This window comes from Cygnus olor, chromosome 24 (genome assembly GCF_009769625.2).
Source record: "Cygnus olor isolate bCygOlo1 chromosome 24, bCygOlo1.pri.v2, whole genome shotgun sequence".
Taxonomy (NCBI): Eukaryota; Metazoa; Chordata; class Aves; order Anseriformes; family Anatidae; genus Cygnus; species Cygnus olor.
In genome coordinates this window covers 3,954,923-3,979,632 of record NC_049192.1, presented here as the reverse complement: position 1 = coordinate 3,979,632, position 24,710 = coordinate 3,954,923, and the positions used below count along the sequence as shown (strand labels likewise).

The 24,710-nt window shown below is 60.4% G+C and overlaps 1 protein-coding gene across 5 annotated transcripts in view; it reads left to right on the top strand.

Annotated features, from left to right (window-relative positions):
* PPFIA4 (PTPRF interacting protein alpha 4) overlaps positions 1–24,710 on the top strand; it is a 55,017-nt gene that overhangs the window by 18,749 nt on the left and 11,558 nt on the right. For 2 of the 5 annotated variants that reach the window (XM_040535707.1, XM_040535706.1), the window contains exons 2-17: positions 3,604–4,432; positions 12,316–12,417; positions 12,542–12,706; positions 13,342–13,416; positions 14,548–14,643; positions 15,046–15,267; positions 15,697–15,843; positions 15,955–16,089; positions 16,699–16,782; positions 17,647–17,778; positions 19,193–19,255; positions 20,588–20,679; positions 23,000–23,141; positions 23,404–23,609; positions 24,072–24,312; positions 24,485–24,520. In XM_040535707.1, the coding sequence (XP_040391641.1) occupies positions 4,196–4,432; positions 12,316–12,417; positions 12,542–12,706; positions 13,342–13,416; positions 14,548–14,643; positions 15,046–15,267; positions 15,697–15,843; positions 15,955–16,089; positions 16,699–16,782; positions 17,647–17,778; positions 19,193–19,255; positions 20,588–20,679; positions 23,000–23,141; positions 23,404–23,609; positions 24,072–24,312; positions 24,485–24,520 (2,175 nt within the window). In that variant the 5' untranslated portion in view covers positions 3,604–4,195. Of the gene's footprint in view, positions 1–3,603; positions 4,433–5,481; positions 6,886–8,408; positions 11,963–12,315; positions 12,418–12,541; positions 12,707–13,341; positions 13,417–14,547; positions 14,644–15,045; positions 15,268–15,696; positions 15,844–15,954; positions 16,090–16,698; positions 16,783–17,646; positions 17,779–19,192; positions 19,256–20,587; positions 20,680–22,999; positions 23,142–23,403; positions 23,610–24,071; positions 24,313–24,484; positions 24,521–24,710 lie in introns of those variants that run through there. The other 3 variants (XM_040535711.1, XM_040535710.1, XM_040535709.1) reach the window with 3 other exon arrangements.

The window sequence follows — 24,710 nt, the reverse complement described above, 5'->3', positions numbered from 1 at the left end:
CTCGCCTGCCTCGGTGCGCAGGCGGATTTGTGCCTGGCTAGGTGCTGGGAGTGCTTCTCATCCTGGTGTAAGAGGGAAAGCCGGGGCGCTCCCTGGGTTCCCTGGGGGGCACCGGGTGGGTGCCAAGCATCCCACCGGCAGCACGGCTCGCTACGGGGTCGTGCTGAGCAAATAATCCACCCAGGGGCAAGAAAAAAATCCGTGCTCTCCATCAGCTGCTCCACACCCAGGCACTGCCGCTGCAAACCAGCCTCTCCGAGCGGGTGGTAGGTGGGACGTGGCTGCGCTGTTTTGCCATCCCAAAGAGTGGGGAAAGCATCGTTCTGGGGGGGAGGGATAGTAAAGAAAGTACGTTTGCACTGGCAACAAACCTGTTTCCAGCAAGTCTGCGCCTGGCAGCCCCTTGGGACTAAAAATACCCAGCCAAAGGCTCGAGCTGCGCAGTGTCTGTTTTCTCGGCTCACCAGCTGTCTCCTCGCAGCCTCGCTCCTCTACCCAATGATTATCCCATCAGATAAGGCCCTCTAAACCCAGGCAGCAGCATTTATGTAGTTTTAGCAGATACAGTCGAAAGGTTGAGCTTCGCTGGCGGCGTTTTGCTGCTACTTCCGAGCAGGCTCGGACCCCTCTGACACCCAGCATCCAAGGGCTGCTTTTGGCCTACCCTGCTGCTGCTGAAATCACGGGCAGGGTGTGCGGTGCATTGGGGTGGTCGTGCACGCCGACAGCCCCAAGGGGCTGGAAAGTGCCCGGCTGGGCGCGCAGGTGCCAAAGAAATGCTGAGCTTCACCCCGAAGGGACCGTGCTCTGCGTGCCTCCGCCAGCTGCGCTCCCAGAGGAGAGGGCGCGTGGCAGTGGAGGATTTCCCGTCCCTTTTGGAGGATGGAGAAAACCCAGTGGTTTGGGGTGGTGTGGGAATGAGGGGGTGCTCGTGTCTGTCCTCAGCAAAGCCATCTCTAGAGGGCTGTGAGCTGATGCTCGGTGTGAGCTTGCTGCAGACGTGCCTGTCCCCGCGTGCAGGCGCATCGCTTCCAGCTCCACGGGGCCTGAAGATAGCAGGCACCAAACCCAGCCTGGCCCCGGCTTCCCCAGCACCACCAACAAAACCTTTGCAGCTGCCCCGACCCCAGATGGTGGTCCCTCCCCTTCGCTGTCCAGCTCTGGGGGCTGTGGTTTTGCCGTCGCTCTGGTTTTGAGGGAGAGCCAGGAGGGCTGCATCCAGAAATAATCGCTCCTGAGGCCGTGGGTGGGAGAGTGGCCCGACGGACAGCCCTGCGGTGGGGAGGGAAACCACGGATCCCATGCCAAATGGTGCTGGGCTAAGTGTCCCCGTGCATCCGTAGCGGGTATGGATGTGGCTGGTACCTCCGCAGTGCAGGGAGGGATTTCCACCCTTGGGGTCTGCCTTGGTTTCAGCCAGGAGATGGGCGCACGCGGCCGAAGTGTTTCCGGAGCCCTGCTTGGAGGCGGCGGAGCGTCAGCACGGGTTTACCTGCTGGGCACCCCCTGGCAGAGGGGTGCTGGCGGTGTGGTGCTGTCTTGGGGCAGGTGGAGAGCCCTGAAAGCTCTGGGCTGGTTGCCAGCCACCTGCCTGGGTGCTTTAAAGGGGCTTGGGCAGAGCTTTGTGGCGGTAGGATGTCTCATCCCTGCTCGCAGGGCTTCTCCAGCTGCAGGGGTTTGTAGCAGAACTCACGGCACGGTGCGCGTCCACCTTAACACCCATGCCTGGTGGCCCAGGGTGCAAGGGGAAGAATGTGGCCACCCTCTGGTGAAGGCTTCCACCAAGCCCTGGGTGTGGAGGAGCTTTGGATCAGCAGGAGACGAGCGTTACCTGTCCTGGGAGAACGGTTTTACGTGCATCACACCTCTGCCGACTGTGCTGATGTGTTTGGGGATGGGTGAGCTGGGATGGGTCTGTCTTGGAGCAGTGCTGGGGCCGTGCCACGTCCCCCCATCCCGTTATCACCCTCCCCAGGCGGAGGGGTCCAGGCTGTCCTCATCACCCCCAGCCTCCCTTCCTTAGCGTGGTGGGTGTCACGGGATGCAGCTGAACACAGGAGCAGCTTGCAGGGAAGCGAAATAGCGCATGGGCTCACCCGTACCCCAAAAACACCCGGACACGTGCTCGACCTCGGGGGAAGCAAGAGGAAAAGGAGCCTTTGCGTGACGCACGGGGTAAATCTGTGCCTCCTCCTGCATCGTGCGGGTCCAGCCCCTTGGATTTCCTCTTGGGGGTGCAGGGGGACCCCGCAGCCTCCCGTGAGCGGCGTCTCAGTCTCCTCGTGGTCGGCGAGTCTCTCCTTTGCGGCTGCGATAAATTTCCGTCCCGGCATCCCTCCCATCAGATTTATGTCTCGGTCGTTCCCTGCAGCATTTCCCCTCCCCAGGCACCTGCAAAGCTTCGCCCACGGGGCTCTCCCCTCCGTGCCTTGATTGACGTCTCTTCATTCACCCGAATCTTAATTCACTTCCTCCAGGGCAGCGCGGGGACGAGCCTTGGGGCCGGTTTTGCCATCGGGGTCACGTTGTGCTCGGGGGCCACCTGGCTTTCCGCAGCATGGACACACTTTCTCCCCGCAAGCAGAAGCACAGCGGTGAGACGGGGTGTGAAAGCCGCTTAGTTCGGGTTTTGCACCCAAGGTCATAGGGTTTAGCTGGGGAGTAAGGCTGATCTCTGCTCTTCTTGGCCCAAAGCCCAGGAGCATCTGCAGAAGGACCTGGTGGCATGGCCCTGCTGGGGGCCACTGGGACACCAGCTGGGGGAAGGAGGACTGAAAAACATTTTACATGCTTAACTCTGGGAGTTACGGGAATGGGGCTCGCGTCCAGCTCAACCCAAGGTGAGCAGGGGCTGCAGGGGGGCCTCGCTCCCTGCCTTTTTCCCCCCCCCCCGGCCTCCTTTTTGCTGGGATGCTGCGGGGACGGGGTGTCCTGTGCGCAGTCATCCCGGTCACCCATTCGAGGATTCAGGGCAGCGTCACGTCCCTGTAAGAGGTTTTATCCCACCTGAGGAACGTGCCTTACATCTGCAAAGGCCGAGGAGGTGGGACAGCCACCCGCGGGACGCCCCAGCCCCTGTCCCAGCACGCGGGAGCTGGCTTTCAGCGTCACCCGCAGTGCGCTGGATGCACGCTGAGGGGCTGCTGCTTTTGCCAGAGCTTCTCTATTTTTAGAGGGTTTTTGTGTCGAACTTCCCATCAGCTGATGAGCCAATGTCATCCCAAGAACGGAGCTACGGCTCCCCGGCCTCGGCAGCGGGTGTCTGCACGTCTGGGCGTGCACGAGAGCATCTCTTTGTGCACGCTGCCTTGGAGCGGGGGCGAACGGCCCCGCTGTGCGGCTGGGCTGCTCGGTTCGTGCTTTTTATTCCACTTCCCAAGTCCAGAACAGGCTGCTCTGGCCCCAGACTGCGTGCAGGTCCTCCTTTTTGTCCGTGCGCGCCTTTTGGTTTGAAAGGGGGTGAGATAAGGATATCCAGACCGAGTCTCAAGCGTTTCATCTGTTGTAAAGTTACAAAACTCGTAAAGCACAGGGTGCTGGGCGGGTGCCCTGTGGGTCTGGGGGGCAGCAGGAGGGAGCTGATCGCTGTCCCCTCTCCTTCAGGTCACAGCTTTGTGTTTAAAGAGCCACGGCACCGAACGGAGACGCTCTCCTGCACCAGCTGGGACCATCTCGCTTCGCCTCAGGGAGAAAAACCGCTCTTCATCTGACTCCTCCTCAGCATGCCCAGGCAGCCCAAACATCCCCCGGACCCTCCCTGCGCTGCTGCAAGCTCAAGCTCACCGCTGCGACGTGTCCCCAAGGGTCGCTTCGTCCCCCTCTGAGCGCCCCCGTGGCTCGTTGATGCTCCAGCCCCTCCGAAAGGCGTCCGAGCAGCAGCACGAGGGGCCACGACGGCACCAGCGGTGCCAAGCAGCTGAGGAGGGGGATTTAAGACTGCGAGGACCTTGTGGGTGCCAAGGACATCGCCTTGTCCCCGCGACAGCAATGCCGGCTTCTACTTAGCCCTCGGTGGACACCCAGGAAGGGATGGGGCACCCCTCTACCTTCACCACCCCGTTGCCCTCTCCGGTCCTGGCTTCTCCGGTGCACGGGGAGCCCGTAGCGATGTGAGCGGGGCCCTGCAGCTCGACAGCACCCAGCACCCGCCCCGCCGGGCGCCTCCAGCACCCTCTCCTGCCCGCCCCGTCCCGCCATGATGTGCGAGGTGATGCCCACCATCAGCGAGGGGGACCCCCTGGGCCCCCCGCAGGGCTCCGAGGCGGATGCCGACTTCGAGCAGCTGATGGTGAACATGCTGGACGAGAGGGACAAGCTGCTGGACACCCTGCGGGAGACCCGCGAGACGCTCTCCGTCACCCAGAGCCGCTTGCAGGAGGCCCTCCGGGAGCGTGACCAGCTCCAGAGGCAGCTCAACTCTGCCCTCCCGCAGGTAAGGACACGGCCCCAGGATGAGCAGGAGCCTGTACCGAGGTGTGTGAGGGCAATCGGCTGCTCAGATCTTGGGTTTAGCCTGGGATTTTAGGAAGACCGACTTGGTGGGTAGCGGTGATGGTGCCGGGTGTCTTACATCTCGTGCCAGCAGTAAAACCCGTGGGCTCTCTCGCTTCACCTTCTCCCCTGTACCCCCGTTGCTCTGTGACTCCTTACAGGGAACATGGAACTGTAATCTCTGCTCTCGCCCAGGGGAATGGGCACAGAGAAGGGGCAAAACCTCCCCGAGGACACCCTGAGGTGATGGAGGCAGATGCAGAGCCCCCGCTCGCCCATTGGCACCAAGCAGCGTGCAGGGAAGGGGCAGCACGTTTCAGGCAGCAAGTCTGGCTGGCTGCCTCCAGCCATCCCCGTGGGACTCAGGGCAGTCCTCGCTTTCAGGGGTCCCCACTGACATTTACAGAGTCCCTGTTGTGGTTTAGCCCGGCTGGCAGCCAAACACCACACAGCCGTTCGCTCACCCTCCCCCCTCCCTCTCCGGGATGGGGGAGAGAAACGGGAAAGTGAAGTCTGTGAGTTGAGATAAAGACAGTTTATTAAGACAGGGAAAATAATAACAATAATAATAATAATAATAATAATAGTATTAATAATGTGTACGAAATAAGTGATGCACAATGCAATTGCTCACCACCCGTTGACCGATGCCCAGCCTATCCCCGAGCAGCCGGCCCCCCCTCCGCCCCGGCTAGCCACCCCTATATATTGTTCAGCATGACGTCAGATGGTATGGAATACCCCTTTGGGCAGTTTGGGTCAGCTGTCCTGGGTCTGTCCCCTCCCAGCTCCTGCTGCATCCCTAGCCTGCTCGCTAGCAGGACAGAGCGAGAAGCTGAAAAGTCCTTGGCTTGGTGTAAGCACTGCTCTACAACAATTAAAACATCAGCATGTTATCAGCGCTCTTCTCATCCTAATCCAAAACATAGCACCCTGCCAGCTACTAGGAGGAAAATTAACTCTGTCCTACCTGAAACCAGGACAGTCCCCAATGGGGCCGCTATCCACAGTTCTTCCCCACGGCTGGAGGCCCCTTCCCTCCCCGGCGGGGCTCCTTTCCACAGCCCCATCGCCCTGGGGGTGCAGGCTCAGGTGTCAGGACTTGCTTTGCTCCAAGCTTGGTCCTGAGTGGGAAGGCTGGTGGCAGAGCTGGGTGCAGAGCAGGGATCGAGGCATCACGGCGGGCCCATCTGTTCCCTGAGCTGGAGCAGACGGGCAGCACGCGGGGAGGCCGCCAGAGGTCTGTGCTGAGCGAGCAGCCAAGGGCACGGGGGAATCGGGGCTGGCCGCGGCTCCGCTGGGGTTCCTGGCTCTGCCCAGAGCCGGCTGTTGCCGTGCTCCCGGCTCCTCCACCAGCAGGACCCGCTCCAGGCGCTCCAGAGACCTGGACTCGAGCTCAGCCTCCGCGAGGAAAGATGCTCAGGTCAGGAGAGGAGCGGGGGGAACAGCATCGCAGGGCTGCACGGGGTGCCTCGGCTGCCCACCTTCCCTGCGGGGTCCTGCGGGACAGCACGCAGCACCCCACACCTGGGGGGAAGCAGGATTTGGGGGGGGGGGGTTCCACCTCTCTGTTGTCAGTGTGATGTGGGGGAAGCAGGAGGCTTCAAACACCAGGGTGCTGGGCTTTGGGGCACCCCAGGGAGGCAGGAGGTGATGGATGGGCTGAAACGGGTGGCACGAGCCAGGGCAGAGCTCGGGACGGTGGCCGGCCGGCTCTCAGCATCCCTCCTCCGCTCCAGACAGGGGAAGGCAGCTCGGCGGGGAGGCAGCCAGCGTCCTGTGCACGGAGCTGGGCTCTCCGCGCTCTCCACAGGCTGCCCAAAGCAAAAAAACCCGACAGCTCTTCCCTGGGAGGCCCCACGGATGGGTTACTCCACATCCCCAGAGATTCCCTAAGACACCCCCAGGTGTCGGGCACCCTGTGCTGGTGGCTCGTGTCCCCTCTGCTCCCTCCAGCGCTCGCTGCAGAGAGCAAGCCGGGTCACCCTGAGCGCGCCGCCCGCCCCGCCGCCCCGGATTAAGGGACCGTGCGGATTTACTCTCCGCTCCTGCTCCAATAAAGGGTCCTCGGCGCCGCGCACGGCAGCGTGCGGACGGAGCAAACTGGGTCAGCGCGAAGGCTCCCGGTGGCAGCGCTGCACCCCCAAGCCCCCCGGGTGCCCCGCTCCGGCGCCCTGCCCCGCGGCCAGGGATGCGATGAGCGCGGGCGGCACATGGGGAACGGCCCCGGGCGCCCGCTGCCCGCCGCTGCCAGGCCTTTCCCCGCATGGGCAGGGGGGCTCCGGGCACGGCCGCCCTCGCGGGAGATGAGGGCTCGGCATGAACACGGGGAGCAAAGCCACCGGCGCTGCCCGCCTGCCCAATGGGACTAACCCCAGCATGTGCATGTACCAGGTAAGCGGGACGCGGCGGGGGCGCTTCCCCGGGGTGCTGCAGCGGGGAAGGGGGGCTTCCCGTGTGCCTGTCCTATCCTATCCCTCCTCTCCTGTGGTCCTTCCTGAGGCCTGCCTTGCCTAGGAGCTTTCTACAGTTTGTCCGGCCCTACTGGGAAGGGTCTGACAAACTATTGGGAAGCAGCCTTCTTGAAGAAACCCTTTTTTTTTTGGCGCAGCTCAGTGCCCCCCCGAGGCCGACAGCCCTTTCCCAGCACCTCCAAGGAGCCAGGCCCTGGCTGTAACGGAGGAAGTGCGTGGCTTGGGCTGGCCGGGGACCAGGGGAGGTGGCACTCCGCACCCCTTAGGGGCACTGGGGCAGCTGGATGCCGCTGGGACCCCCAGTGGGGCAGACCCACGGATGGGGCAGGCAGGGATGCTTCAGGGATGCTCCTGCCTGTGGCTCCTGTCCCCCCCCCCCGCTGCCACACAGCTGAGCCGCCCCCTCCTAATCTGTGGGGGCATCCCTCAGCCCCCAAAAAGGCAGAACTCCAGGGCGATTTCCCAGGGAGACTAAGCTGCCTTAATGCTTCTTTACTTGATTTATTTATTCATGTGGGAGCGCTGAACGCGACTTAATCGGGCTGAAAGCTCCCGGCTCCAATCCCTCTCCCCTCCCGGCTGCGCGGGGGGCGTGCGGCTGAGCCCTGGCACCGGGGACCAAGCCCTGGTCAGGGCATGGGTGCCCTCAGCAGCACCCTGGGGCCTTGGCACGGCTGCTTGGCCACTGGGTGTAGGTGCGAGCCAGGGATGCTGTGTGCAGGGCTCCAGATGTGTCCAGATGTGCTACTGATTCCGGCTCCTGTGTGAGACTGCAATTCTCCCTGTCCTGCCCAGGGCTTGGGGGGCTGGCAAAAATCCCTGTCCCCGTTTATGTCAGGGGGAGAACGGGCTCCCGGATTTCACAGAGGCTGCTGTGCAGAGGGCTGCTGATGTCCTGGGAAACCTCCTGCAATTCTTCCTTCCAGGCCCCGCTCTGCCGCACTCTCGCTGCTTCTTGGGGCTGCCCAGGGAGCTGAGAGCCAGGCCTGTTGGGCGGGCAGAGCCTCCAGGACCCCTGAGCTCTCTGGAGGTGGGCAGGATCCTGGCATCAGCCATCACCCCAATTCCTCCCCTTTCACTTACAGGCGGATCTAGAATTCATTCTGCAAAGAACAAGCACGAAAACACAAACCCCAGAGGCTCCAAGCAGGGGAAAAACACCCACGGGGTGAGGGCTTTAAAGTACCTTAAGATTTTGGGAAAGGATGGAGGGAGCTGAGCTTCGAACCCTCGGAGCCTGCCACCCTCCTACGAGCTCAGGACACTGGGGTGTGGGTTACTCCTTGCTCAGCTGCACAACGCTGCTCTCCATGGCTGGAAACACGTCCTGACTGCACGTTGAGAGGGGAGGACACCGATACCCGCGGGTGGTCCCCGCAGAGCCACGGTGCTGGGCTGCGAGGGCCGGGACGTGCCACCGCGGTGCCCAGCACCGTCAGGGGGTGATGGCTGAAGCCCCGGGTGTGCCAGGCAGGATTTAACCCTCCTAACGCCGTGCTGCACGCTGCTGGGGGCTGCGTTCAGCCCCTCGGTGGTGACCTAGGGCTTTCCTGGAGATCTGCGCTGCTCCTGGGGGGGTCCGTCTCCTCCCGGCACGGACAGACGGACAGACGGACGGGCTCTGTCGCTCGCACGCTGAGCTAGCAGCAGATTTCCAGGTGCAGGCGGGCAGCCTTCGCGCATCGCCCTCCGCTGCAAGCCTCGCCTGTCAGGAGCAATCACTCCAATTAGGGGCTCTGAAATGCCGTTAATCTCACAGCTGGAGCCAGCTCCTTCCTGAGGCTCGGGCGCGCCGGAGCGGTGGCCGTGCTCCTGCCACAAAGGGGCTTTTGCTCACTTTGGTGAGATCTCGACGGTGTGGCGAGAGGCAGAAGGTGGCTCGGGGCTTTCACATTTCAGCTTTGCCATGCTTTGAGCCATCTCCCCCGATATAGGACTGAGCTTCGTGAACCTCTCCTCGAGACTCTCCTTTCAGTCTCCCTGCAGCTTTTTTCCAGCCTGGGGACCCTGAACCTGGCACCTGCTGACCAAAGAGCCCAGCCCCAAGCCCCAGCACCCCGTGTCAATACACCTCGCAGTGCTCCATGTCTCCCTCCTGGCTCATCCTGTGAAACCAGCATCCGTCCCCCCACGTCCCTCCTGCGTGGGGCTTGGTGCCAAGCCCAGCCGGTCGCGCTCACCCGCCTTTGGGTGGTTTGGTTTTAATCCCAATTAGCCATTTCCCAGGCTGCTGGGCTTCCCGCAGGGCTCCTGGGGGCTCTCAGCGCCGTCTCTAATTATCCTCCATTTGATTGAAGATCAGGCACCTCTGCTTCGCTTTCTAATCCGTTTATAGGTGTCCCTGCTTAGCCTGAGCGCTTGCTGGAGCCAGGGGCATGCAGCGCGCGGCTCTGCCTGCCCGTGGCCAGGGGATGGGAGAATTACCGCGTCCTCCTCGCCGCTGCTTCGCCCCTGCGGGTCGGGGTAGAAGCTGTGTCCTGGGCTGTGCCTCTGTCTGCAGCTGGGGCTTGGGGAATTTTGTTCTCACCATCCCCAACCTTGCCCGGTGCCTGCTGGTGGCCCAGAAGCACCCACAGTGGCACTGCCGGGGCTGACGGAGGTAGCTCTGTGTGGATGATGGAGTGAATTATCCCAGTTTTTATTCCCAAGGCATCCGAATCAGGCTTGTAGGTGCCCCCTAGCTCAGCTGAGCCCTACTGTGTCCTGCTGTCCTGTCTCGCCGCAGGGGTGCTGCTATTTCTGGTGGTAAATGCTCTTTTTTTGCAGCTTTTCCCCAAGGAAGGACAGTCACTGCGGTCTCTCGGGATGCCCTGGCAGCCTTGCTGGTGTGTGGGGTGCAGGATTTGGCCACCCCTCCCTGACAAGGGGACGACTCGGAGGGGGACAGGAGTTCTGTGCTGAGCCCTGACCAGCCCGGGACGGAGCCACCGCCGCGCTTTGAGCCCCGGCCCCGTGGGTGGCACCAGGGTGGTCGGGGCAGGGGCTGCGCGGCTCCCTCCTGCAGATTTTCTCTCTCTTTTAATCTCCTTGCCTTCCGGGATGAAAGCCTGATTGCAGCCGCAATCTGCACAGCTTCGCCATCCCGGGAGGCAGAGCGGGGTGAGGAGGGCTGAGCGCTGCTGACTCTGTCCCCATCCTGGCACCCGTCTTCCCTGGCTGCCCCTGCTGCCTCGTCCCGCCCGCCCCACGCCGCAGGAAGCACCGCTCGCTGCCTCCTGCCCTGCGTTTGCAATTTGCTGAGCGTCTCTAATGCTGCTGGGCTTCCTACCCCACGTGCCTGTGGGTTTCCAAAGGGCTGCCGTGGGGAGAGCGTCTGCCTCCGCAGCCCTGCTTCCCCCTCTGGCCACGGGGCAGAGCGAGAGGTTTCCAACCTCTCCGGATTTGGAGGCTTTGGATGTGCTGGGTCCCTACCCCAGTGCTAGGGGAGAGTCTGCAGCATCGCCTGCCAAAGCTCAGGCTGCAGGAAAACATCCCTGGGATCTTGACATCTGCAAGAAGGCTTTTGCTGCTCGCCACGAGCCCGGTTGCCTGTCCCCAAACCCAAAGCAGCCGTCGGTGCACAGGTACCTCGTCTGGGTGCCTCTCGCTGCTCCCCTTCCCACTCGGCGGCTTTCCCAGCCCTACATAATCCCCGGGGATGCTCACAAGCTGCTCTCTCCTGCATGCAAGCGCTTGCATAACCCGGCCACGCACACACGTGTGTGTGTGCCGCTGCGCCGAGCCGAGCCGTAATCCCCAGGGGCTGGGAGAGCACGGCTCCGGGGAAGCCTCGGCTGGGCACCGCTATCTCCTGGGGGTCTCTGCGATCCGGGGGGCTTGGGGTGGGCCAAGAGCAAGCATCAGAGGATGCCTGGGCACGGCAGGGGCTGGCGAGGGAGGTGTCGGTGCGATGTGTGCATTCTGTGGGACGGGGATGAGGCCAGGGCTGGAGCAGCCCCTGGGGAAGCGACGGGGCAGGAACGGGGCTGGGGTGCTGCAGCGGTGCCGGGGCGAGGGCGCTGGGCAGGAGCAGCCCTGAGGGGTGGCGATGGGCAGGAGAGCGGCCGTTCAAGCCTGACTTCAGCTGCTGCAATTGCTCTTTCCCTCCTTCCCCACCGCCACACATAGGTCCCATCCCTCTGTGGGGTCTCAGCATCCCCGGTGACACCGGTGTCCCCATCGCCCCGGGGTAAAAGCCGCTGCGAGCAACCCGGGGCACGGGGTGGGAAAGGAGGAGGAAAATGTAGCTGGGACAGAGAGATTCAAACACTCCGAGTTTCGCGGTGGGACGTCAGCTGGTGCAAGAGGCCTCCCTTTGAGCTGAGCAGAGCATTTAATTCAAACTCAAACATCTTGCCTCACTTTGAAGGCTTTTTTATTTGTTTAAGTGGGAAATTAGAGTGGAAGGATTTCACGCTGTGAAACCGCTCTCAGCTCCCAGTCAAAATTTGTTTTGTTAATGCTCAAGCAAATCTTTCTCAGTTTCTTCTGCAACCCCTTTCCTTTTTAAGTTCTTCTCAACAGCCCTGTGAAGCGGGTGTAAATTCATGAAGCGTTTCCTCATTTGCATTTTTCACCCTACAAAGTCCCAGCTGCAACATGTCACCAAGCCCTGGCACAAACCAGTGACTGGAACAGCAACTGGGAGCAGTGGGAGCGTGCTCCTGGGCTAACCCAGGTGCTCGTGTTTCCTTTCTTTTTTTTTTTTTAAAGAAAAAACGAACCCTCCTGCACCCTAGGAACTTCACAGCGGGTTTCCTTTCTGCTCCACCACAGTCACAAATGCAGTCGCTGTGTTTCGGAGGGGTCCCTCATGTCCCTCTGCCATGCCATCCCTCGGGGCACGGCTCGTCCTTGCTGGATGTCACCTCCCGGGAGGGACCGGAGCAAGGAGAGGAGGCACCTGCCAGACTGGTAGCAACTGGGATACTTCTCCCCCCGTGCCCCATCTGTCTTGGCTGGGACGTGGGGCTTGGGGGTGGCTGGCTGAGTTTTCAGCCCGATGGGACATTTCCCAGGTGGGTGCTCTTCGAGGAGACGGGAGGGGATGGGAACGTGCTGGTGGCCTTGGCTGGAATGCTTTAAATGCCATCGAGCACCTCTGGAGCCAGAGAGCAGTTTCCTGTGTCACCGGACATGAAACCAAGTGGATAAACAGCGGGATGCTGCCGCGTTCCTCGCTTGTTTAAAGGAATAAATCACCTCCCAGCCTGCCCGCGCTCTCAGCTGGCTGCTCTCTGTTCCCGTGCTGTCCCCGTCACCCCCCGGCGGGGTTGGGGTGGGAAGTGCTCCGAGCTGGCAGTGGGCTCAGGGCGCTGGCTCCGTCCCCATCCCATGCTCCCAGCTAATGGCCGTGCCCCGCTCTCCGCAGGAGTTTGCCACGCTGACGCGGGAGCTCAGCGCGTGCCGAGAGCAGCTCCTGGAGAGGGAAGAGGAGATCTCAGAGCTGAAAGCTGAGCGCAACAACACCCGGGTAAGCAGGAAAAACCTCCCCAGCTTCCAGCCCCCGGAAACGTGGGAGACCCAGATGCTGCTGGGCTGACACTGGCATCGCCAGCCCCTGGGGTGACAAGAAGCTCACGTCTGCCCTCTTGCAGCTCTTGCTGGAGCACCTGGAGTGCCTGGTGTCGAGGCATGAGCGGTCCCTGAGGATGACCGTGGTCAAGCGTCAGGCCCAGTCGCCGTCTGGGGTTTCCAGCGAGGTCGAGGTGCTCAAGGCACTCAAGTCACTCTTTGAGCATCACAAGGCGCTAGATGAAAAGGTGAGCTGGGCGGCTGGGGCCTCTCCCGTCACCTGCTCAGAGCAGACCTTCTCCCAGCGCTCCTCGCCGGGACAGCCTGGCCTCCTCCCTCTGCCTGGATGGCATTTTATTTCGTTACATGACGTGGTGACGTGGGATGCCTCAGCACGAAGGTTTGGGGAACTCAGCACTCAGATTTTAAGAACCGCTGGGGCTGGAGCAGATTCTGTGGGCTTAAGGCCGTTGGGGATGGGGACCTTGCTTCTCCAGGTTGTTCCCCTGATGGTGGTGAGTGCTGGTGTTTGGCAGCCCGGTTCAGTCCTCGCATTACAGCACATATAGTTTCTCCTGAGTCATTTGCCTCGAGCATCTCCTTGCTGTGCTAAAAAACATCTCCAAGCTACCCTGGCCTGGTCAAGCTACTCCAAGCTACTCCTGGCATCCTCCAGGAGTCAGACAGACCCCGGCTATTCCTCCCCAACATGCTTTTGCTCTCCCAGCTGATGGGCTGGAGCCTCCCTGAGTCTGTGCCCTGGAGATAAATCCATCCGATCCTGGCCTCAGACAGATAAACGGGGCTAGGGCTTCCCCTGGCTCCAGGACACTCATCATAATAAATAAATAACCACCTGTCCCATTATCTTACGCACCTGCAGGTCAGGGAGCGCTTGCGAGCATCCTTAGAGCGAGTGGCGACCTTAGAGGAGCAGCTCGTGGATGCCCATCGGCAGGTAAGAGGTGCTTGGCAGCCTACCCTGGGCCCCTGCCGGGGCGACTGCTGTGCTGGGACTGCTTGGAGTTAGGCCAGGTTTGTGAATTCAGGTTGAGTTTGGTGAACTATGGCCCCCAAATGTTCACGCGGATCAGAAAAATGGCATTTGGGCATTTTTAATGTAAGGCTATTCCAAAGTTCCTATTTACGTGCAGGCGTGCCTATACTTAATGTTTAAGAGGAAGCCTTGTAAATACTGTGAAAGCTTTGTCTTGCAGGCAAGGTTTCCTCTGTTGTTTTGCTGACTGGTATTCATTTCACTGATGAAAACAACCCAAACTTGAATCATCTCTGGTGGCTGAGAGTGACTTTGCTTGCTGGGGTTTTCCCGGCCTCAGCAGAGACCCAAACCTTGCTGCACCCAGCACCCATCCGGCACTCTCAATCCCCTTCTTTGCTCAGCCCCTGCGCGGGGACTTCTCTGTCCCTAGTGTTTATCCCTGTTCATTTTGGAGGAGATGCTCATCCTGCTTTCCTTCCTGAAATCTTTTCCCTGCCACAACTGCTGTAAAGGAAGAGCCATCCGTATAGCCTGTGCCTGGCCAAATTTTGCTCCTATTTCCAGATCCCGGGATGTATCTTGTGATACGTTGCAGGGAGCTTTCTCCATTCTCCCTCGCTGGAGCACGGTGCAGTGGTGGGGTTTATCCCCTGCTCCTGCTGGCTACACCTGCGCTGGGCTCGGAGTCCGGCTGGCTGCAGAAAGCAGTGAAATGCAAGGGGGCACTCCTGGGACACGGGGCTCAGGACCCTGAAAGCTCACAAGCAAAAGCTCACTGCTGGGATTTGGGCTCATTCTGTGCCTGCAGCAAGCACTCCTCTCTCCAAACAAGATGTGGCTTCATCTTCCATCAGTCCTAAGCCTTTGTTTCACCCCCCTGTTCCCTGCACAGTATCTCTGCCTTCCCCTCTTCCTCCACCCTCTCTCTCCTGTACCCCCTCAGCCCTAAGCAGTGGCTGAATACGATGCTGGAAGAAGCCAGTGGGAAGCCAGTTGCAAACCTGGGTGTGCTGGGGCTGGCCTCACTCATAGCCAGGCCAGCTGGTTTCATTGCCTCTCTATTATTAATGAATCCCTGTTGGTGTGCAGGTGGCAGCTCTGCAGCAAGGCGCCACACGGGAGGCCCCAGCAGGCGAGCGGGATGAGAGGGAGCCCAAGGAGCCAGCGCAGAAGCTTCCCTGGAAGGTGAGAGCCCCAGAAACGCCTGCTCTGCCCATGCTCACCAAGGCCATGGTTTCTCTAACCCCCTTGTTGCAGGCTCTGGGGTACTGAATGCTTTTTGCCCTCCCCTGGCTCTATACCCCTGGGAAATGCCCTTTGGATACAAGCCGTTTACCTGCACAAGGGAATTCATGCTCCCACCTGGATGCTTTCTAGGGGCTCAGCTTCCCAAAGGTGTTCTGCACATCCAGGGACTCAGCCCTTAGCTAACCCCGTCCCACTGTGCCTGCGAGAAGCCACATCCCTGGTAGTGGGGACTGTTCCTGGGGGCCCAGAGCCCCCTGCCCCATTCACGCACCCCATAGCCGCACCTTGTGCCAGCCCTGGGGCAGCCGGGCACCCACCTCCCTCTCTGGTGCCTTGCAGCGGCTCTCCAACGGCTCTGTTCACCCCGACGATGAGGCAGGGCGGGTGGTGGAGCTGCAGGAGCTCCTGGAGAAGCAGAATTTCGAGGTGGTCCAAGCCAAGGAGCGCATCTCTGCACTGGCTGCCAGCGTCGCGGAGCTGGAGGAGGACCTGGGCACCGCCAGGAAGGATCTGATCAAATCAGAAGAGATGAGCAGCAAGTACCAGCGGGACCTCCGAGAGGTTAGGCACTGCCCCCTAGCCCTGCAACGCCCATTGCAGTTGCAGAGACGTTCACTGCTGCTTCCGCATGCTCTGTGTTGGGAAGAGTTTGTAACCCCTTTTGTAAGCACAGAAAAGGAGGGTGAAGGCCAGTGTTCCCTCCAAAAAGCCCTGCCTTTGGGGGTTGTCCCCACATCCGTCACCAGGACTACCCCGAGGTTGTAAGCAGACACTGAGATACCCCCAGGCAGTGAGCTGTGTCCATGCCAGGATGTTTTCTGGGATTACCTGACTCTCCCTTTATTGTCTCCAACATATTTTTGTGCAAAGCAGGGCTTTTGTTGCATGCTTAGGCTCAGGGATGTTCCAGGCTCGGAGAATCTTCCTGGCCCAGTTATTCCCAAATTTCTGGCCACGGCTCAGGGTGTGACAGCCCCATCGCTTCCTCAGGCTCTGGCTCAGAAGGAGGACATGGAAGAGAGGATCACCACGCTGGAGAAACGCTACCTAGCAGCCCAGCGAGAAGCTACCTCCATCCACGACCTCAATGACAAGCTGGAAAGCGAATTAGCCAACAAGGAGTCCCTGCATCGCCAGGTACCGGAGCAGGACCCAAAGTCTCCCACCACCCCAGGGACCTGGGAGGGAAAAGCGGGTGCTGGGGAGAGGAGGCGGGTGCCAGGCGTCACATCCTGCCCTGTCCCGCAGTGTGAGGAGAAAGCCCGGCACCTGCAGGAGCTGCTGGAGCTGGCGGAGCAGAAGCTGCAGCAGACGATGCGGAAAGCAGAGACGCTGCCCGAGGTGGAAGCGGAGCTGGCCCAGCGCATCGCAGCGCTCACCAAGGCAAGTGTGCGGGGTGCGTGGGGTGGACGGGCCAGGGGGCTGCAGGAACCAGGGGCAGAGGCAGGTCTGGGCACTCACCTGAAGAGATGGAGCCTGGCAGGCCCAGGGCACCCTGCTCTCGGTCCCAGCCTCTGAACTGTGCTGCCCTCTGCTTCCTCTGTGGTAGCAGGGACAGTTCACAGCTTTTAAAACTCCTCACGTGTCCTGCACGTGCAGGGCTTGCTCCTTTCCTCAGCTGCTCTCTCCAAGGCAGAGGTGGCCTTGCTGGTCAGGGTGGCCATCGCCTGGTGTTGGGATAGTTTTGGAACAAGGAGGAGGAGGAGGAAGGACCCAGGCTGGATCTGGGAGGGTGCAGGCGTGGGTGGAAGTGTGGATGTGGCCAGCCCTGCCTTTTCCAGGTGTTGGGGTGGGTGCCCAGTTGCTTCTGGAGCACCTCCATCTCCGATCCCCTCGCTAGCAGTCGTTTCAAGGCTTGCACAGGGATGCAGGCAGCAGGAGGGAGAGCCTCGTCCTGGGAAGGATGCGGATGCAGGGATGGAGGGAGGGATGCAGGAGGGCCCGTGTGGTTTTGGGGAGCGCCATCCGAGAGGGCTGCTCTGCTTTTCCCAGGCAGAAGAGAGGCATGGGAGCATCGAGGAGCACCTCCGGCAGCTGGAGAGCCAGCTGGAAGAGAAGAACCAGGAGCTGGCCAGGGTAAGTGGTGCTCAGCCCGGATGGGGGAGTCCTCAAGGGTCCTAATCTGGCCTCAGCTCCGCCTTGCTGTGACAGCTGGGTGCCTGGACACAGCACAGAGGGTGGGCTTGCTGCTGTCTCCAAAAGAGGGTGGGAGAAGGGCCTGGTTAATCCTTTCCTGGTCAGGATGTCTCCATCTAGAGTCACCCAGGACCACATGCTGGTCCTCTGTGATTTCCCCCTCTCCTGGGCATCCATATCCTGCTGCTAGCCTGCCACATCCAGCACGCCTTCCTCCCTGCGTGGTGCCTGCAGCTCCAGGCACTGCCCAAAGCACCAAGCCAGGACCCCAAATGCAGGGCAAGCCTAAACACGGAGCCAACGTGTCGTGGGGTGCAAAGTCTTGCTGCGTTCCTCAGCTGGCAGCCGAGCTGTCCCCACGGGAGGCTGCCATGGCCACTTCTTGGGTCACCCAGATGGCATTACAGCACGTGCCTCCAGGTCTGGGTCACGCTGGGGAAGCCCCTGGCTGTTTTCTCCCAGAAGAGAGATTTGGAGAGACCTTTGCAAAGGATCTGCTGGGGTCTAGAAAGTGTCCCCAGATTGTAACTGTCCCTGGGGGTGCACAGGCCGAGCAAGTCTATGACTTTGGGTCCTGTCACTGTCCCCTTCGTCCCTGCCTGGGAAACAGCAGAGACCAGCAGGGACCCAGCAGAGGCTCAGATCCGTGCTGTAAGGGGTGGATTTGTCAACAGAAGCTGTTCCTGGTGAATCAGCTGGAACAGGAACAGCAAGAAAAGGGTGGCAGGAGGACAAGGAGCTCCTCACGGCAGGAGGAGCAGACCCACTGGATCTGACGTGGCCGGTTGCTGTTTGCCATTGCAGGCCCGCCAGCGGGAGAAGATGAATGAGGAGCACAACAAGCGGCTCTCGGACACCGTGGACCGGCTGCTGAGCGAGTCTAACGAGCGGCTGCAGCTGCACCTCAAGGAGAGGATGGCAGCCTTGGAGGAGAAGGTATCAGCTAGGGGCAGGCTTCGGGAGGGAGGTGTCGGGGGGTGAGGGGCCTGCAGCGGCCCTGCCACGGACCCTCCACCAGCTGAAGCGCGGGTGTTTGAAAGTGCCCATGCAGGGATGGAGAAATGACCCCGTACAGGGTGCCAGCCAGGTGCCAGGGCTGGTGGGAGCGGGGAAGCGTGCTCAGCATCGCGCCCTCGCCTCCTGCCAGCCCCCACCCAGCAGGACCCGCTCCCCACCGAGCCGCCTCCGACAGCGGCAGGATTTGTCCTGCTCCATTCCCTTCCTTCCCTGCGTCTGCCCCAGCACAGCCTCACCTGCAGCCTGCACCCAGCTGTCGGAGCGAAAACCCCACTGCATTTTGCGGAGAAAATGCAGCGTTCATCCCCAAACCCTCCGTGTGACGCCGTGAAACCCTCCCGTCCCCCAGGCCCTGCCACCAGCCCCATCTGCCTTCTCTGAGCCGGGGCAGAGCCCGTGAGCAGCCGCCAGCTCCCTCCCTGCTCCTCCCAGGGAGCCAGGCTTTACTTTGAGCCGTGTGAATGCAATTAGCTGGCAGAGCAGGTGGCCCAGAGCAGGACTAAACCTCGCAGTGGCAACAGGAGACCAGCCTGTGATAGTTCACCTCTGTCTGGGTTCCTGCAGGGACCGGGCTCCCCGCAACAAATCAGGGCGCAGAGGGAGGTGCACCCCTGGTTAATGCCTCCAGGACCGGGTCTGTGTCCCTGCTGCTCTGAACCTCCTGTCCCCAGGCAGACCTGGCAGTGCCAGCATGTGTTCAGCCGGTGTCTGAGTGGCTCAGGGTACAGAACAGGAACTCACGCTTGGGACTGGTTCCAAATTCCCATCCCAGACAGCAACAATCAGGGAGCAGAGTGGTGGCGCCTCGTGGAGGAGCGCTGCCTTCCCCAGCCTGCTGCTGACGCTGGCACACGCCACAACCAGGTCATCCTTGGGCAAAAACCCTGCAATTTGACTTCCAGACACAGAGCAAAATGTCAGGCAGTTGCAAGCTCTTCTTTCTCCCCGCCTCTTCAGTAGCACAGAGACGGGGACATTTTTGCCCTTGGTCCAGCTGCCGGAGGAGCTGATCTCATCTCAGCCACCTTCCCAGCCTGCAAGCCCTGCCAGAGCTCTGATTGCTGCTTGCCCACCGTGGCCGTGCCCCAGCCCCAGTGTAGGCCTGGAGGTGGGCTGCAGCCCTGCTTTTGAGGAGCAGGGGGTTGCAGACAAGGCTGGTTCGCGGGCAGGTAGGTGAGGGACAGGCTGGGAGCCATCACCATCTGTCCTGCCCATGTCAGTCCCGCTGTCCACGCTGGCTGTCCCCGCGAGGCCACGCAGCCGTCTTCTCAATGGTCTCTCTCTTTCTTTCCTGTTTTTGTTCCCTTTTCTTTTGTTTCATTTTTTTTCAAAGAACACATTGTTACAAGAGCTGGAAAATACCCAAAAGCAGATAGAGGAACACCAGCACGACAAGGTAAATGCCGCGACAGGGAGCCTGCCCTAGGGACTGCACCTCCTCACTCCTAACCCCTGACTAGTGGCAGTCACGCCACCTAAAATACCCTAGTTTTGGAGGAGCTGGGACCCCAAAGCACCCAGCAGCAGGAGGCCACAAACTAACCCATGCAGTGGCTGGATGGAAGCTGCCACCCACCTCACTGGAGACCCCCGGTTCGGTTCCTGAACAGGCATGTTCACTCCCATCTCTGTATTTCTATCACACTCATCCATCCCCCTGCCGAGTGAGGACAGCAGCGAGGCTGCAATGACTTTGTCCTCGTTTCTAGAGGAGGGTTTGCCCCAGTGCTCCCTGGTGCAGCCCAGCTGCAAGGGACCGTGCTGCTGAGGCAGCCACATCCCCTTCACCTTCAAGGCTTCCCTGACCTCCTTGCTCGATCGGCGGGGAGGTCTGCTCCATGCCCAGCTTGCAGAAATCCCCGTAGGTCTCCACACCTCCCCTGCTCTCAGATAAAGCACCTGAGTAGGATCTGCAAGATGAGCCCACGCAAGCCTGTGCCAGAAAGCTAGAGGGTTGCAGCTTTTTGAGGCAACGGGAGCTTTGGGGACGTGCCCCATGTCTTGTGCATGACGGGAGGGTCTGGGGGGCTGTTTTCCTCCTTGCTTGCAGCCTCTGCTCTCCCAGATGCTCCCTGCCTGCTGCAAGGGTTAGCAGGCACTGCTTGTGCTCCCCAGCCACAGCTGCTCAGCTCCAGGCAGAGGCAGAGCCCGGAGACCTGCGTGACGCCGCCTGCATGCTGCCCACCCCAGTTCAGCCCACTTCAACCCCCAGTTGCCCACGGGATCGGATCCTGCTGTGCCTGGAGGATCCCATCCCTCTGCCTCCCTCCCCACCCACAGCCTCTGCCACAGGGCAGCACGGCCACATAGTGCAGGTGCAGGGTCCTGGCCTGGGGGGGGCCAGGCCCAGCATCAAATCTGGCTGGCGGGTCCCACGCTGCCAGCCCTTTGCCACGGTGAATGTGCATGTGCAGCCTGGAGCAAAGCCAGAGCATCCTGGTGGGACTGGCTCTCCTTCATCTCACAAAGCAGCCTTGGTTCGAGCACGTATGTGTGTGTCTGCCTGCCCTGTGATTGCTCCCCCCTCTCGCATCACCCTGGCATCACCCCAGCGTTGTCATTCACTATCACCTGCATGAGCTGTTTCTTCACTGGTGCTTTGAAGCTGGGATGGGGGCTTTTAAAGGGAATATAAACCTGGAAATTGCTTGGTTTGCCCCAAACCTGGCTCTTTGTAGTCTTCGGTACAAAGCCAACCCCTGCCCATCTCTTCTCTTGCCCTGAACAGCGACGGCTGTCAGACGAGATCGACAAACTGCGGCTGGAGGTCGATCAGCTCAAGACCAGGAGTGGGACATTCGTGGAGAGCGTGCACACGAGGTAAGAGCCTCCTGCCAAAATCATGCCAGCCAGTGCACACCCCACTCTCATCCCACACCCATGTCTTCAGGGCGTTTTGTTTTTTAGGGCCCCAAAATGCTGTTGGTGCTGGGCATTTCAGTCTCACTCAGTTCGTCACAGCAGGGTCGGCTCTGGCTGCACTGTCCCCGCAGCAGATCTGTCCTGGGGTGAGACACGGACTGTTGAGAACAGCCCAGCCCAACCAAACAGCCCCAGATTTACTCTCCAATGACATAAAAAAAAAACACTGGGCGTTGTTTCTTTTTCTGCACAAAGGGCTCAGGGCTTGCGCAACCTCTCTCTCAGCTCTTTCACCCAGGGGTGGCTTTATCTAGTTCCATCCTTGCTGCCCAGCTCAAGGTGCTGCAGACCATGCAGCATTTTCTTCATTTTGGCTCATTTTCAGTCCCTGTGAAATCTAGATGTTCACCACCCACCTTTCCTCCCCCAATGTGCTGGGATGGGCTGATGAGGAAGGAGGAAGCTGTTTGCCGTGATGGCCATCAGTGCAGAGACTCCCACGTAGCACTCTGCTCTGCTATGGTGCTTTGGAGGTCAGACAGACAAAGCAGAAGCCCCCCCTCCATTTTTTCCTTCCTTTCTCCCTTGGCCTTCCCACAGCCTTCCATTTAAAGTCGGCTGGGAGGTGGGGGGTTCCCAGCCCAGTGCTCCAGGAGGTGAGGTGAGTCCATCGGGTCTCAGCCTCTGGCACCAGCCAGGGGAGCCAGCACAGCCGCGGGAAACCAAGAGTGGTCCCAGGAGGTAAGGAAAGGAGGGTGCTGAGGCAGCGTGCACCCCTCCGCACTGCTGTGGCCACCTGGGAGCCCACGTCCTCACCTGAGCCCTCACCACCTGGGCTAGGTGCGACAAGGGATTGCTGGGAGTGACCACCAGCTGCAAAACCTCACCTCTCTGGGAGGGCAGAAAAGTAGGGAAGGAGCTAGTGACTAAGCTTCAAGTCTGTTGACAGCAGAGAGGAAAGGGCCTGGAGGCCCCGTGCCCACATTGGAAGGCAGAAACGGGGAGAGCGACGACAAAGTGAGGCTGAAGGACAGCTGCGTGCTGGAGGAGGGTCTGGAGCATATGTGGGACCTGTCTGTATGGGTCTGCAAGAACAAGACAGGCAATCTTTATTTTCTCTTTAATTTCTTGAAGGACAATTCAGCAGAAAGCTTGAGTTACAGAGGCCAGAATAATCCCCCAGTTGAAATGTCAGCTTTTGTCTAAGGCACCTTTATCTGTTTTTAGCTCAGGAGCAGCTTGTCAGCAGCTCCACAGCTTAAATCCTCTTGAAACTTGGGCTGTGCCTTCGTCTGCAAGCACTGAGCTGACACCAAGCCGAGCTGCTCATGTTAGTGATTTTGTCTGGGCTTGGCAGGATGCTGGGGGTGGGGAGCCCAGATCTATGCCTCCGCTGGAAACCAGACCCCACCGTGGTGGAAAATCTGCTGATTTCTCTGGACAAATGCTTTTTGTCATCCTAAATCAAGCCCTCATGCCTCCTATTGCAATGCGTATAGTGAGGAACGACCCCGTTCTCTGGGACGACACTTCACTCTGCCACACGGATGGGTCTTCGGGGTGAGGAGGTGTGACCGGGTGACATGGAGACGTGCAGTGAGCATCACAAATAACAAAAAGTGGCCTCGTGTCCAACTGGAGCTGACGCATTTCTGTGTTCCTGAGCACCGGCACAAGCCTGGAGGAGGAGGAGAAAGAAGTCCTGTCTGGTTTCTGATGGGAGATCCCAACGCTCATGTCCCTGCACCTGGAAGATCTGTTTCAAATGGGATTTTATTCGTCAGGGATTTTTTCACGGAAATACTAAAGAAAACGTAAACAGAAGAAAAGCTCTGTGTCTAGCCCCCATCATGGGGATGGGGAGAACAGGCACAAGAGGACTCTGGTGCCATGTGTGTAGAGGAGTGGAAGCTGTGCTGGAGAGGGGAGGCCAGGAGGGGACTGCAGCCCCCAGACCTGCTGGTTTGGGCCAAAACTGGCTGGGTGTTCAGTGGGTACCGGGGCAAAGCGGGAGGTAGCACTTGGGTAGGGCCCTGGGCTGGGCTTCCAGCTGCCTGTGAACGCACCTCCAGGGCCAGGATAGGGGGAACAAGGCACCCTTCTCCTCCAGACCCTGCTTTTGCATCACTTCACGCAGAGCAGGGAGGCGTCACTGTGTTGGACATCCCAGCATGGCCCCGTCCTCTCCCTCTGTCCTGAGCGAGCCTGGGCCGTGAGGGGAGCCGCAGGGGAGCGTCCTTGCAGAGGCAATGTCCACAGCAGAGCTCTCTCTCCCCAGGTCCCACATGGGCAGTGCCACGGACCTGCGCTTCCCGCTGAGCGCCGTGGTCCATGCCCCCGCTGAGCCCTTTGGGACAGCCCCGGGCCTGCCTCGGGCACAGAAAGGGCGATTCGCCGCCCGGCGAGAGGAGCCGGCCAAGGTAACCCAGCGTCCTGCCAGCACGGGGCCAGGGCCGGGCTCGGGGTCAGGGTTAGGGTCTCCACCTGCCCCACATGCTGGTCTCACATGTCCTAGATTTGGGGACGTGGGGCAGTTTCATTCACCCGGCATGGGGGTAACGTGACAAGAAGGGTTTCCCGTTGGGGTTGCGTTGAAGCACGCAAGGCCAAACTTGAGGCCTCCAGTTTGGCTTTTGGAGATGTGGGGGTGCCAGGTGGGACCAGTGGACCTTGTTCCTCCAGGACTGGGAGCAGGCCCAGGCAGGTAGCGTCCTGGCCACGGGGCCTCACGCCTTTGACAGCGACCCTGAGATCTCCGACGTGGATGAGGATGACCGCGAGACGCTCTTCAGCTCCATGGACGTGCTCTCCCCTGGCGGGCACTCGGACGCTCAGACCTTGGCCATGATGCTCCAGGAGCAGCTGGACGCCATCAATGAGGAGATCAGGTAGCGGCCATGGCCAAAACCCAGCACTGCCTAGCTCTGAAATGGCTCTGGGGGGGTGGCACAAACCACCGGGCAGTGGGAGGAAGCTTTGATGCCCTAAAATTGATGTCTTGGTCCAGATTCAGCCAGGGAAATGGCTCGAGGACATTTAGCCACAGGGCTTGGTCCTTCCTACATGGGGATCTCTGTCCTCTGGACGCACCACTGTGGGCTTACAGAAAGGATCTTTGTTTAAAAAAGCAAAAAATATATAAAAATCCCCATAAATTCTGAAAGGAATTGGGACACCTCTCAGCCACGGTTTGTGTGGATTCTGATGGCTCTTGCTGCCATTCCTAGAGTCAGCACCGGGGCTGCGGTTCCCTAGAGCAGGTCAATCCCATGGCTGGGAGGTACCAGATGGCCAGGGACCCCCCCCCAAAAGGTGGGGAGCCCGGAGCCCTGACCCGACTCCTCCACCAGGATGATCCAAGAGGAGAAGGAGTCCACCGAGCTCCGTGCGGAGGAGCTGGAGACGCGCGTGACAAGCGGCAGCATGGAGGGCCTCAACCTCACCCAGCTGTGCAAGAGGGCCTCCATCCCCACCTCGCTGACGGCCCTGTCCCTGGCCAGCTCGTCCCCGCCGCTCAGTGGCCGCTCCACCCCCAAGCTGACCTCCCGCAGCGCCGCTCAGGACCTCGACCGCATGGGGATCATGACGCTGGTGAGGAGGCGCCTGGGGCAGGTGGGAGCCTGGGGAGGGGGGTGCATGTGGCTGCCCCCCAAGTGTCCGGTACGGCTGCGTGATGTGGAACGGGATGCCCGTGTTTGCTGAGGGGTTTCTCCATTAACTGCCTCCCTTTCTGTGTCTCTCTCGCATTCTCCCTTGCAATCAGCCCAGTGACTTGAGGAAGCACCGGAGGAAACTGCTAGTGAGTGGCTCCCACCCTGCTGGGTTTTGTCCAAGCCCCTTTTCCAGCCTGCTCCTGGCTTTGTCCACACCAGGTCAGGGTGCACTAGGCGTGGGATGGAGCTGGGGACCCCAGGGATTCAGCAGGAGGATCAGGGGGATCCCATAAGGTGCTTGGAGACATGCCGGCTGGCAGCCTGGGGCTCTGGCAG